The 14,775-nt window shown below is 36.4% G+C and overlaps 1 protein-coding gene across 1 annotated transcript in view; it reads left to right on the top strand.

Moving 5' to 3' along the window:
* The window catches only part of DST (dystonin), a 278,032-nt gene extending 269,800 nt beyond the window's left edge, over positions 1–8,232 (top strand). Inside the window, exons 83-86 of the mRNA XM_072410183.1 lie at positions 2,340–2,533; positions 3,484–3,594; positions 6,416–6,536; positions 7,255–8,232. Of these exons, the coding sequence (XP_072266284.1) occupies positions 2,340–2,533; positions 3,484–3,594; positions 6,416–6,536; positions 7,255–7,511 (683 nt within the window). The 3' untranslated portion in view covers positions 7,512–8,232. The remainder of the gene's footprint in view (positions 1–2,339; positions 2,534–3,483; positions 3,595–6,415; positions 6,537–7,254) is intronic.
* The last annotated feature ends 6,543 nt before the right edge of the window (positions 8,233–14,775 follow it).

The following is a 14,775-nucleotide window of genomic DNA, read 5'->3' as shown; positions in this document are numbered from 1 at the left end:
TTAGACACATTTTTCTATTTTCTGCCGTTTACTCTCCCCTCTGAAATAAAGGAAGTTTACCTGGTTTATAAATGCCTGGATAATAGCATGTAAGTGGTGTATGTGCTTTAAGTCATTTTCACAAAAAAAAAAAAAAAACATCAGTCACTTGTGACAACAATGTCAAAGAAGAACTTTATGAGGAACAACATTTATATTGTAACTTTTTGTCCAAAAGGCTGAACCATGCAGGTTTAAGGTGTGATGTTTGTGTCTGTTTGTAAGAAACTCTCTCTCGCTGATCAGTGGTCATTTTTTCTGTCTAGCCATTCACTCTACTCTCTCTGTTGGCATTCCCATCTCTGTTTTAGAATAGGAAAGACAATGAATCAGCCCTTACCCCGCTATGTTAGGTTTGGATTTGGGTAGTAGTGTTATGATTTTGTAGATCCTCTTTTCTAAATCTGATTGCATTAAGATGTAGTAAGCAAATTAACAGTGCATCTTCATGCCAAGACACTAAAGTTTTGGTCCATAGAATAAAATCTATGTTTATTTAAACTTTGTTATGTTTTTGGCTGTGTCAAGCACAGCACTCTCCTTTCTAAATTTAGGACTTCTAACTAGAATGTCAGAAAATAGACTAATCTAACATTATCCAGGCATGTTTACATTAAAACCATTTTCAGTGTCATTCTAACCGTAGAACAACTGTAACAAACCAAAGTGTCTGGAGTAAGAGAACACTGTAAATCATTCAGGTTAGGTCACATGGACATTTTCCAGGCTGTAAAAAATGACAACAAAATGTAATTTTTCTGCTGAAAAGTTGATTAGTAAAGGTGTCATTTTGTAAATTTGTAACTTTATCATATGCAACAGTTTTCTTTCCCTTTTAACTGAAATCCTTGGTGAATTTTGCTTTCACCGAGCTGATAACCTAGGTATCAGTAAGGGAATAAGTAAAGATAGCTTTCTCCTGTCCCATAACATTAAAGGTAAGTTCTGAATTCAAAACACAAACACTGACACCTAATATAGAATAATATAGATCTTCCGTAAATGTTATCCATCCTTTCCCAAAGCCAAGGATGCTGTGCCTTCCATGGTCTGACACACTCTCTTCCTTCTCATGCTCTCTGCCAAGTGCCTATTAGAGTGATACGTGGCCTTTTATAATTACTTGTAAGGTGCATAAGTTGGAAGTGTCCAGGATAAGGAAATGTCCCAGTCATGTCATGGGACCACAGACTTAATTTAAGAGAGACACACAAATGTATAAAAAGTACAGCATTGAAAGAGTGTATTTCCTTTCTGTTAGGCCTAGATCATATACATTCTTTTTATTTATGTTTGTATGTGTGTGTTTGTAAGGGGAGCAGACTGATCTTGTCAGTTCAGAATCATCATCAGGTTCTATTAACACGTGTGCATTTTAGTTTAGTTAAATTTGGGGGTACTGCACCCAAAAAGCAAGGGGATCAGTGATCACAAAAGAATGAGATACGTGTATTATAGTCATAAGCAAATCATAAAGCCTTTTGTGTTCAGTTTCACTACACCTGAAATGTACAGTGTTAACATGGCCACGGAGTTAAACACCTCAAGATGTCTGGAATAAGGGACAATTCTATATTTCTGATTTGTCTGTGTTAAGTACTCACTATATAGCTGAGCAGCAGAAAATAGAGGTTGGTTGTGTGATGATGTAAATATTGCATTGTCCTAGTCCCTTTTCCTCACTGGCACTTGCTATGACCATCAAATCATCCACTTGAAACATTGTATTGCAGTTTGAATGGCTGTTATGTTGTGGTCATTGATTCCCATATTAAATGTGCATCTGAAAACCTTTCCTCAGTGTTTTATAGATTTTATTAAATAAGAGGTCAGGCAGCTCTAATTTATTTTCTATCTCTTGTCAATATAAATGTGTTGGGACTTTTTATTGCATTTCTCAAGTAAACCCAAACTAATGGAATGTGCTTCTGGAATACAGCGAGCTGTCATAATTGTGAGTCCTGAAAATAGCTAAACATTAATCACAGCATGATGGATGACAGTTTTACTTGTGTTTCTAAACATTCAGTTATTATGTATCAGTGACCACAACACACATTGCAATTAGATTGCAGCAATATTTAATAAACCCTTTAAAAAACGAAAACCATCTGTTTTACATGTATTCCTGTATAATGGGAATACATGGCTATAACATGGTTATAATGCAAATTGTATACTCATAAGTTCAATTTACTGTTTATGTCAGGTGTGTTTCCATGTGGTCGTGATCAGTAATTACTGACATCTCAATATCTGTTTGTAAGTGAAGAATTGATCAATTTGTTTCTTCTTTGCAGCCAAAGGAAGGACAAATGTAGAGCTACGGGAAAAGTTCATCTTACCAGAGGGAATTAGTCAAAGCATGACACCTTTCCGACCCAAGGGCCGTAGGTCTAGACCATCGTCAAGAGGAGCTTCACCAAACAGGTCCAACTCAAGCTTAAACATCCAGGCCTGTCCATCACAAGTCACTGGTACCAGCACACCCAAGGTATGTTTATAGTTAGAGGTCTATTCATAATTTTTATACCTAAAGGCATGCAAGTGTGGCTTTCCATATTTAAAATTTAGGTAAATCATAATTAGATATTCAGTTTTGAGTTTGCATCTTCCAATTAAGTTTCTTTACCCAGATTGACATCATTGCATCTTTTTGAAATAAGCAAAATCTAAGCTGTGTGAACACGCTCAATTATTGTTCCTGGAAACGATCTTTCATGATCATTTCCAGTGACAAAAGACTGACAGATGAATGAATGAGCACTGTACACACAGCAACGTTCTGTTCTGTGGTGAGGGGGGAGAACAAGCAAACAGAACCTTGCTGTACTCTCCTCCCTTCACTTTTTTTGCGGTTGTTCATAATCTGCCGTTCATGGATCTGTCAGAACGGATCCAACGACATCAAATGACCTCTGTACACATATCAAATTCTCGCCCCAGATGAGCCTGACCATTTACATCAGGCAACAATCATTTTTATGTGTGTACATAGCTTTTGAGTTCAGTGTTATCCAATTTGTAAGGTTTATGCATATATAAGGCTCCAGAGTTGCTGTGAAATACTGTGAAAGCAGAGTATTAATGTATCACTGTATTCGGTAGTGGCATGTTTTTTATGGGCGAAACAAGAACCTGACAGTTTGAAAGGAACAAAAAAAAAAAACAGAATGTTGTCAAATATCAAATAGGTTTGATGCATCATATTTTAAAGCAGTATTTGTACACATTTTGTTTCATTCTGTCTTTCTCTTGTACCATTTAGTCTATATATCATTATTTAGTATATCATTCATTTATGTATATTGTTTAGGTTTTTGAACCAGAGTAATGTCCAATTTAGTTGAATAAATGTATATCTCATAAAAACACCATTCCTTATGGATTTTATAATTACATCACTGCACTTTTTTTTTAAACTGCATTGCCATTGTTTCACAGACACCTCTCAATATAACACGCAATTATGGTAAACCTTGGTTGACAAACAGCAAAACATCGACTCCTTGTAAGAGTCCTGAGCCCCCTGAGCACAGACTCTCATCTGAAGAGGTATAGTACACACAGAACATACAGTTGTGTCCCAGTCACAACTGCTAAACCAGCCCACTAACCAATGTCACTCCTTCACTGAATGCTCTTCTGTGAACACTGCCTGACAGTCACCTTCATTATGACCTCTGTTATCTCTTCCACCATCCTACTTCATAATAATATGGTTCAATCTCTTCTCTATATCAATTTATTATGACTAGGCATTAATCTGATTTGTATTCTTATAATTCAATTTAGTAACTAATATTTCCTCTTCTGTCTTAATTTATTAAGCATGGTTCACTTGTTATTATTCTATTCTATACCTTTTCTGTTTTTACCAAGGTTTTGCACTTATGTTAGTCATAATAATATATTTCCACAAATTATTGCTTTGTTAAATGTATTTATTAATATAATACCCTGTATGGGTGGGACAGAGATTGAGAGTTGTATTGCATTACAGATATATATCGATATATATAAATGTGTATATATATATATATATATATATATATATATATGGGACACAGTAGCATATAAGATAAGTAGTAGAATCTCAGTGGCATGAGTACAGTAGTACACTTGAAGCTTCTGTGCATCCTCATCAGCACAGGTTCCATTCTCTGCATAGTTATCATCACTTCAAACTGACAGACATAGCCCTATCTTAGCTCTGGATTTCCTGTCACTCAAGAATGGAGCTCTGTCCTTAAACCTTCCTACAGAGCTTTAAAGCCTTGCAAGATGCCTCGGCATGAAAAAGGAAAGAGGGGGTGGATGTAGGCTTTTAATAAGCAAAAAGCTTCACCCTCTGGTGGCTTTTGTCTCCAGTCAGCTGCTTGCGGCTGGGACGAGGAGTTCACAGGGCACAGATAACTCTCTGGGTGCCTGTGTGTTCAGGTTCCTTCTAAAGATTGTCGGGTTAAAAATGATCTTTCAACTTTTTGTGGCCATAGGTCAAAGGTCCCATCTCTAATAGAGTTGTGGTGGGGTCAAGGCTGGATTTATTCTTATTGCTCCCCTAGGTCAGCTAGCCTGTGCTGCCCTACTCACAACCAATAACAGCACTTAATGCTGACACACACAAAACACACCATGAAAGCTGTACTGCATGAACAAAAGAGAGTGAAAGGGTCAAGAAAGTAAGAAGTGGGAAAGAAAGGGAGGGGACAGAAAGGGAGAATATAGAGAAAAGGGAAGGAGAGAGAGGGCGAAGTGAGAGAGAAAGGCAGGCAGAGGAAAGGAGGGAAAACTAAGACAGATAAGGGGGAACGAAGTAGAGATGAGCGAGAGATGGTAAGAGAAATGGGGGAAAGGGGGAGAGAGGGGTAGTGAAGTGAGAGTGATGGGGAGAAAGAAAGAGAAAATCAAGGGGAGAGAGGGGGAGAGGTAAGAGTGAGTGGGAGATGGAGAGTGAGGGGAGAGAGAGGAAAGGGGAGACAGAGGAGGGGGAAGGCAATCAGAGTAAGAGTGGGAGATAATGAAAGAGAAAATTGGGGGGAAAAGAAAAAGGGGTAGGAGAGGAAGAGTATGGCAGAAAGAGGGATTGCAAGCTGAGAGAGAGAGAAGGGAAAGAAAAGCAGAAGGGAGAAATTCCAAATGGGAGGGAGAAGAGAGAAAAAAAGAGAGGAAGAGTAAGAGAGAGATGAAGAGAGGAGGGGGCTGGAGAAGAAGAGATAGAGGAGAAGTGGAGCATGAGATGGAGAGAGAGGGGGAGAAGAGGGAGAGGGGAGAGAGAAAAAGAGAGGGGACAGGGCGCAGGAAAAAGGGAGTGATGAGAGGATAGATAGAAATGGATGAGAGAGAAAAGGTGGGAAGAAAGGTGTAGGGAGAGAGAGGAGAGAACAGAAAAAGAAGAGAGAAGAAGAGAGTGAGAAAGAAAGTGAAACTTTCAATACAGATGTCACCCTGTAGAGTTCTCTGCCCTGTATGTGACCTCAGTAAAATCACTTTGACTTTGTGCTTTCTGTTACTCTAGATCTTGTCAGCAAGCACCAGCAGGTTCTAGTTCCACATGGAGATGTTGTAATGCTGCCTGTAGTCATAGAATAGGTGGCCTTGTTAAAAATCTGGCCCTGGGTGGGGTGCTAGGGCTTAGGGATGTTGGAAATAACACCACTTTAGACTGTTTAAATTGTGTTTTGTAGCTTCACCTCTCAGCCACATACGGTAATATGTTTTGTTTTTCTATTTTTAAATTTGAATAAAATGGGAAAGGGTTAGAACCTGTCATGTTTTAATTACTGTCTGTGTCCCTGCTTAGAAGGCTCACCTTCTCTATTTAATTTGGAGATAGAATTTATGAAATTGGTGATAATTGTCACTGTGTTTAAAAGTCAGGGAAATTCTACTATTTTAATCGGAATGGGAATAGGGCGGAAAGATTCCAATGGAAACACTTGTTCTGGTTACAACCATCAAAAAGAAGATTTTCCTTACTTATTTTTTTTTACTTACTTTAAATAATCTTCTTCATCTCCTTCTGGTGTTTCAAACCCCATGAATTTATTATTGTATATTACAATTTTCTTCCCTGAATGCATCTGAGGTCATTTTATGGTGTACAGAAATGATAAAGAATAATGCACTTAATTACCTTGATTTATTAAAGGAGCGGAGCATTAAATTTTCACTTTGCTTAGTGAATAAGGAGAAGTAGGAAGAAACTTTTTTTAGAGAATGCCCAATCAAGTGCAATAAAAATGTTTAAAAATGTATTTTAGGTGTGGAAGGTATATTTCTCTATACACAGTTATTACTCCAATAAAATGCACATGGTTGTGCAAGAAAGTGAAAAAAATCTGTGCTTACATTTGTTCTTGTTTGTCTAACACAGGGAACTCCAATTCAAGGAAGCAAGCTTAGGCTTCCGGGATATCTTTCAGGGAAAGGATTTCACTCAACAGAAGAAAGTAGTTTACTAACGACAGCTTCAACCAAAGTCAGGACATATGCAGGTAAGACATTTAAACTTAGGTTACACACATATGATTTCTCAATTCCTAATTTCAAGTGTGGTTCCAGAGGCAAATCACCATTCCTTTACAGTTAACAACAGTCTGACTTACTACTCTAACTCATAGGTGACGTCCTTTAAAAAATTTAAAAAAACAGTAAGCACATGAGAAATGCACATATGACGAATGCTTATATATGAATAAGCTATTACACCAAAGCAGTGCAGCATCAGAAAAAAGTAGCATAACAAATTAAAAAAATACTCCCCCTATTAAAGCTAGGAACAAATCTCCTGGATTCCATGATACCCTCAACGACAGTTGTGCATTTTTAATTCATTTTTTAATCCAATCTGCATCTCTGACACAGCAATCGCATGACTTTGAATGCCTTTTATTATTATTAATATTATTATTAATATTATGAGTTAAGGTTACCATTTGGGCAAATGCTAGGTTAAAATATATTTTTATAATTAAATCCTTAAAAACCACTAAAAACACAACTAATTTTGTCATCACTATAGACTGCAAAGTTTAGACAAAATGTCCTCATTTCTCAAGAAACATTGGCATGGCAAAAACTCTCAGTATGGCTAATTGCTACTCAGCAATGACTTCCATGTCATTTACCATAAACTTGGAACAAAAAGGAAATCCATACATGGTTATTCAATCTTAGCTGATTTAGGATTGTAACTGCTATCTTTTATAACAGATTACCGAAGAACTCCAAGTCGAGCTGGAAGCAAGGCTGGGAGCAGGTCAAGTAGCCGCCGAGGAAGTGATGCCTCTGACTTTGATATTTCTGAAATCCAGTCTGTGTGTTCTGACATGTCTGAGACTGTTCATGATGGCAGACCCTCTCCAAGAGCAAGTTCACGACTTTCAACGGGCAAACCTTCCAAAATTCCCACTCCTCAACGGCGGTCACCCTTAAGCAAACTTGCAACTACAAAGACAACAAAAAGATAGGGTGATAAACTCTGGAGAAAGTCTTTCATTGTGCATTGCCTATTTAAGTTCATAAGATGTAAAATATCATGTAGATTTTTGTGGAATAATGCAAGATTTGATTTTAACCCTGCAGATGGCCTTAAATGTGTGTTTTGTCTTCGTCTTTGTTTTTTTACACATATTTTTATTGAAATTTGTGTTCTAGTTTGGAAATGCTTGAGGGACAGTAAAAAAAAAAAAAAACTAACAGACACATTTGCGTGAGGAAAACAAACTAAGTGATTGCTGAATGTATTTATAACTGCATTTCAGAGGGAACTTCAATATGCCAAACACTGCTTCATTAGATACAAATTAAGAATACCTCATAACTATTTATATTATGCTTAACATACGCACCAAGCTTAAGAAAAACACTACACAATCTCTATTCACTTGAACATAATGAGACCCTCTGCTTTTATTGACGTTGTTTACTTTTAGAGAACTCACAGAAGATTATTTAATCACTTGCCAGATATTATATTTTTGTTTTTATTTTTTAGGTTTTTTTATTTTATTTTAACTTATGTCTGTGAGATTCAGTCTTAATAGAACTATTACACTGTTAAAATATTAGTATTTGGTGCATATGTGCAGTTTTCCTTCGCTTGAGTGGATGGTAAATGATATCAAACATTTTTTTGTATCCAATCAGTTTTGCTTGCAGAATCTATGAAATAAAACCTGTCCAAATCAGGCTGTGGCTGTTTTATTTTGAAAGACTTAAGCAAATTTTTTATTTTAGGTTATTTGGAAGAGAATACTACTTAAGCAGATCAATAAATTAATGATAATGGTATGTAGAATTGATTAATTGACAAATGGGTTTAGCAGATTTTCTGTCATTTTTTCCAAACCAAAATAGAATTTGTAGAATTATCAGAAGACACCTCCCTATTTACAGTAATCTGTAGCCTTAGTAGTATTTTAGGTTGTGGTTCTACCTTGTCACATTCTCTTCGCCTTTTTTCTGCCCAATACATTTGTTCAAGACATATACATATATATACACAGGTAGTGCCCGAGTTAGGGACATCAAGCATACAGATGACTCCTAGATACGAACGGGCATCCCTGCTCCCTCCCATGCAGGATGGAGGCTTGGAGGGGGTGTTTTCTTTTTTTTTTTGTTTGTTTTTTTTGCTTTGTTTGTGATTAGCTCACAGTGAAGATTTTTTACAGTAACTGACACCATGCTGCTTAATAATACAAACATCTGTCCTAATTGCATTTAATAAAATAATGTACCTGTTCTGAATTACATACAAATTCAACTTAAGAACAAACCTAAAGTCCCCATCTTGTATGCAACCCGGGGACTACCTATATATATATATATATACTTTTTTTTATAAATATTGGCATCTCTTATCATTCATTACCTATTAGACTGGAAATAAAACAGAAAGCATTATTTCAAACAATACAACTTTAACATGTTCATTTTAGTTCCCAGTTTCATTTTGTAATGGACTAACCCCATTTCAACACACTCTAACATTCTAACTCTGACATTTTTGTGTTGTGTGTTATAACTAGTGTAGACTATACAAGAACCTTGCAGTCTTCCTCACCACCTGTCTAATTGTGAAATTGCAGCTGATTTTATTATCTTACTCTACTTTTTATAACCAAATTGTTTCATGGAAGATATATATAGTAACACACAGATCCTTAATACAGTTTATTGTAGATTGCATTATGTATTTGTATTTGTGCTCTGTTGTACTGATTATGTTAGAGCTATCCAACTCTTTCATGTTCAGTTTTTATATTTACGCTAGAGATCATGATTAATGTCCAGTGAAGGATGGATTTTTTGCTGGCCTACACAGTTATGGAAAGCCAAAGATGCAGTTTCCAAGACTATGTTTATAGAGATGCCAAGAACAGAAGTTTCATATAAGAATTTTTAAAGCAGAATCGAACATATTCTTTTTTATTTGGGCTTCTCAAGTTTACTCAGCAGGTAAGGTAAATCTAGAAAATTTTCTCTCTGTAATGGATTGCAGGCAGACTCAAGGGAACACCTTACAAGGGTTACTGAAAATATATTTTATTAAGCCTAGTTTGTAAAACTACAGCTCTCCCACTGATTCCTTTACCACCACTTAAAAATAGATATCACGCGCAATTTCTAATCCGAGAAATTTGTAAGTGCTGATTGTTTGGTTATAGCTTGCCTACATCCCCAGCAGGGATTCTCAGAACAAACTACTCATAAAACATAACTGAAGCAATGTGTATAAAAAATCTGAAGGATCTTGCTCCCTTTATTCTTTTCGTATATAAATATATATATACACACAGTTAGGTCCATAAATATTTTGACAGAGGCAACGTTTTTCTAAGTTTGGTTCTCTACATTACCACAATTAATTTAAAATGAAACCGCTCAGATGCACTTGAACTGCAGACTTTCAGCTTTAATTCAGTGTTAAATTTGTTCAACTGAACAATTTTACTTTGTTCAGTTGAACAAAAAGATTGCATAAAAATGTGAGGAACTAAAGCCTTTTTTACACAATCACCTCATTTCAGGGACTCAAAAGTAATTGGACAAATTAAAAAGCTGAAAAAAAATGTTCATTTCCCATACTTGGTTGAAAACCCTTTGCTGGCAATGACAGCCTGTAGTTCTGAACTCATGGAGATCACCAGATGCTGGGTTTCCTCCTTTTTAATGCTCTGCCAGGCCTTTACTGCAGCGGCTTTCAGTTGCCATTTGTTTGTGAGCCTTTCTGTCCGAAGTTTAGTCTTCAACAAGTGAAATGCATGCTCAATTGGGTTCAAATCAGGTGACTGACTTGGCCATTGAAGAATATTTCACTTCTTTGCTTTAACTCCTGGGTTGCTTTGGCTGTATGTTTTGGGTCATTGTCCATCTGTATTATGAAACGCCTCCCAATCAATGTGACTGCATTTAGCTGGATTTGAGCAGACAGTATGTCTCTGAACACCTCAGAATTCATTCGGCTGCTTCTGTCCTGTGTCACATCATGGATAAACACTAGTGTCCCAGTGCCACTGGCAGCCATGCACCCTCAAGCCATCACACTGCCTCCGCCATGTTTTACAGATGATGTGCTATGCTTTGGGTCATGAGCTGTTCCACGCCTTCTCCATACTTTTTTCTTGCCATCATTCTGGTAAAGGTTGATCTTGGTTTCATTTGTCCAGTGAATGTTTTTCCAGAACTGTGCTGGCTTTTGGATGATTTTTAGCAATGTCCAATCTAGCCTTGACTATTCTTGAGGCTTATGAGTGGCTTGCACCTTGCAGTGCACCCTCTGTATTTACTTTCATGCAGTCTTCTCTTTATAGTAGACTTGGATATCGATATGCTTACCTCCTGGAGAGTGTTGTTCATTTAGTTGTCTGTTGTGAAGGGGTTTCTCTCCACCATGGAAATTATTCTGCGATCGTCCACCACTGTTGTCTTCCGTGGACGACCAGGTCTTTTGGCGTTGCCGAGTTCACCAGTGCTTTGTTTCTTTCTCATAATGTACCAAACTGTAGATTTTGCCACTCCTAATATTGTAGCAATTTCTCGGATGGGTTTTTTCTGTTTTTGCAGCTTAAGGATGGCTTGTTTCACCTGCATGGAGAGCTCCTTTTGACCGCATGTTGTCTTCCACATACAAGCCGCCCCCCCTTTAAATCAATTACAGGCCTTTATCTGCTTAACTGATAGTGACATAATGAAGGCATTGCCCACCCCAGCACACGAAATAGCCTTTGAGTCAATTGTCCAATTTTTTTCAGCCCCTGAAATGAAGTGATTGTGTAAAAAAAGGCTTTAATTCCTCACATTTTTATGCAATATTTTGTTCAATCCACTGAATTAAAGCTGAAAGTCTGCAGTCGGCATCTGAGTTGTTTCATTTAAAATTATTTGTGGTAATGTACAGAACCAAAATTAGAAAAAAGTTGTCTTTGTCAAAATATTTATGGACCTAACTATTTATATATATATATATATATATATATATATATATTTTTTTTTTTTTTGAAACGTTTCAAAAGAATTTTTACGTATGGTAGCTGATGCAGTGTGCCTAAGCAATTATCTGATCACAGTTTCTAATGCCATGTGTAAATTTTATTTTTTTTATTTTAAGTAAGACACTGAAACATATTTCTTAAAAATCCTTAGTGACACTTTTTTTTTTTCAATAACGTACCTTCAAAAGTACTAGACAAAATTACCATAACTGTTCTCTTCTCATTTTTGTGCTTAATTTGTTTTTTTCCCAAAAGCTTAGAAATAATGAACAAAGAGGCTGCAAGCACAAGTTTTCAATATCTACGAGTACCACTGTACCCTCTGTGACTATACATTTCCACTTACTACTGGGGGAAAAATAAGGACAAAGATGTGATTTATGTACCAGCTTGGCATAAAATCAGGTTTCACAATGTTTTACTGGAAATCTTTACAAACTTTAGCCATGTTTATTCCTCAGTTCCATTAAATCATCCAGCTGCATCTAAATGGGTATTGTTATAAAAATAATCCGTCAACAAATATATACAAATGTATAAATCTTACTAATATATATATATATATATATATATATATGTATATATATATATATGAAATTTTCTTTTGGGTTATAGTTAAGTGAAGTTTATGATTGCGAACATTAACTTCTTCACATTTGTTCATCTTCATTAATAGGACTTTTACTTAACAGAAGAAAGGTAAAGATGTTTGTGCTTACATAAACTTTCAAGGATCAACATTTTTTTTACTTACTAAAAGTGTATTTATCTCTAAAAAAACATCCAATGCAACACGCACATACAGGGAGTACCGGTCCACAATATGTTACATTTTTGGTTTTAGATGCAATTTAAACCTTACTAGCATTCTTCCTCAAATGCAGCCCATCCTCTCAGCAGTCTTTCCCTCCTTACAGTTGCCCTCCTTTAAAATTTTATGCCTTTCATGTTACTTTTTGCATTTCACTCTTCAGCCTGTAACACAAACTTTTTGCCTTTGGCCATGGATGTTCATTTGTAGTAGGAAGACATGGTTCTGGCATTAATATTAGATGTAGGCTGGGATGGAAAATATTTGAGTTCAGAGTCCCTGACATGCAGTATTTGAACCTAAAAGAACGAAACACTGTTTCTGCTCCAATGGACCATGCACAGCTTCCTTCTAGTGACATTGAGCCAAGATTTCATGTCACAGGTAGTAAAAAGGTGGCTGGTAAAGTGGTCAATATAGCTACAAATGATTTTATGATGCAATGAATTTCATAGTTTTTAAGTTAGCCTTCCCCTACTGCTAATTGACTACTTGAAGTACTTTGCTTCCCTCTGTTTGGAACAGACACTAAGTAGTGGTAGCCTAGGAACTGCATAGCTGCAGAATTACAGCTGACAACATTTAACCTGACTGGGCAGGTTCAACAAGAAATTATATACAGGCTTTCCACTTTCTGGCCCTGATTTATTAAAGCTCTCCAAGGCTGGAGAGAATACACTTTCATCAGTGAAGCTGGGTGATCCAGCAAACTTGGAATGGATCTGGTCCAGGATTCAAAACTTTTGCTGGCTAATTGCAAATGATTTTTAAAAATCCTTTCCATATTTCAGCTTCACTTCTGAAAGTGTATTCTCTCAAGCCTTGGAGAACTTTAGTAAATCAGGGCCTCTGTATCAAGGTACTGAACTTCTCAAACTTTATTTAGTATACTTGTAGTATTTTTTTCTTCCTTCCTTAATGCTATTGATATTGTTTCATTTCTTCTTCAGTGTCTGTGCATTGTAGTTGTATGACCATTTACTGCCAAACGCTGGACTTTACTACAGGTGCCATCTGTCTGTGCCTGGTAAACTCCACCCCGTACTGTCTAAGTGATGGCCTAAAACAATGAGTTTATGCATTACCTGAACATAAAACAATATACATAAAATGTAAAACTAATTTATTTTTAAATTCTACAAAGCTTTTAATTGTGAATTGCAAAACTATCCGAATGGCTTACATTTCTTCTTTTCCATCATGTTTGTTACTTTATTCTTTTCACATGAGTTACCTCATCATAAAAGCAGCTGGACTAATGTGGATACACCGGGGTTGTCCAAACAAAACTATATCCTATCTTGCAGATCTTTGCATAATAAACACAGCTGTGCTTTTCCTGTTGATTTTTGTTTCAATAATTATTAATAAATAACATTCTGCATAATGTTTCTACTTTATACAAAATAATGAACCCAGAATCACATTTTCTCTGTGACTGTGGTCATGTCACTGAAGCTACATGAAATATGTATGATTAGGGTTATATATATGGATGTACTGACATCTCAGCCTACAAGTACCTAGAATCCTAAGTAATGTACTATAGACATGAGGACTTATGGATAAACAATAAACACTCGAACCTAAAACAAGGGGCCTGATTCATTAAAGCTCTCCAAGGCTGGAGAGGATACACTTTTATCAGTGAAGCTGAGTGATCCAAAAAACTTTATTTGCAAAAAAGAAATGACCATCAGGACACCAGTATATTTATATTGCATCTTGTTCCAGGGGACTTACCAGTCTGTTTAGGTTGAACTGTGCTTCTATGGAAGAACATTCATGTGACCTTGGATACTTTTAGAAACTGGGTACGATAGGCCTGACTTATCAATGTTCTTCAAGACTAGAGAAGATTATCACAGGTGAACCTGGGCAAACCAGCAAGATTTGCTGGGTCACCCAGGTTCTCCCATAATATTCTATTTTGGGGATAGACTTAGGGAACATTAATAAATCCGGCCCAATCTAACAACAATTATTACAAAACTGAGATAGAATGGGAAAAAGTGAAAAGGTTTGTCCATATATTATTGCTTTGTCCCCCTGGGAAGATCCCTTTCACTCCTTACTGGTATCTCTGTGACAGAAATTGTAATTTACCAACAGAGACACTGACAGCATTATGCCTATATCTCATTAAAGAGACTTACATTTGCTTTGTTTGGCAGTAAGCAGGGACTACTCTACACAAAAATAATGCCACCCTAACCCCACTAGCCAATATTAAAATTTGTTCATCTAGAGTTCCACTTTATAGAGACCTGGGATTCACCAGACTGAGAAGATGTCAAGGTCACCTAGAGGTTTACGCTCAATTGTTCATTTTCAGCCTTTGACATTAATTCCCCTAAACTTCTCATGAACCTGAAATTCAATGACAAACTTTTGCCTATTACTTATCCCACTTTTTGTGTAATT

This window comes from Pyxicephalus adspersus, chromosome 4, assembly GCF_032062135.1.
Source record: "Pyxicephalus adspersus chromosome 4, UCB_Pads_2.0, whole genome shotgun sequence".
In the NCBI taxonomy this organism is placed as follows: domain Eukaryota; kingdom Metazoa; phylum Chordata; class Amphibia; order Anura; family Pyxicephalidae; genus Pyxicephalus; species Pyxicephalus adspersus.
The sequence above is the reverse complement of the archived record's forward strand: the minus strand, read 5'-3'. Positions and strand labels throughout refer to the sequence as shown.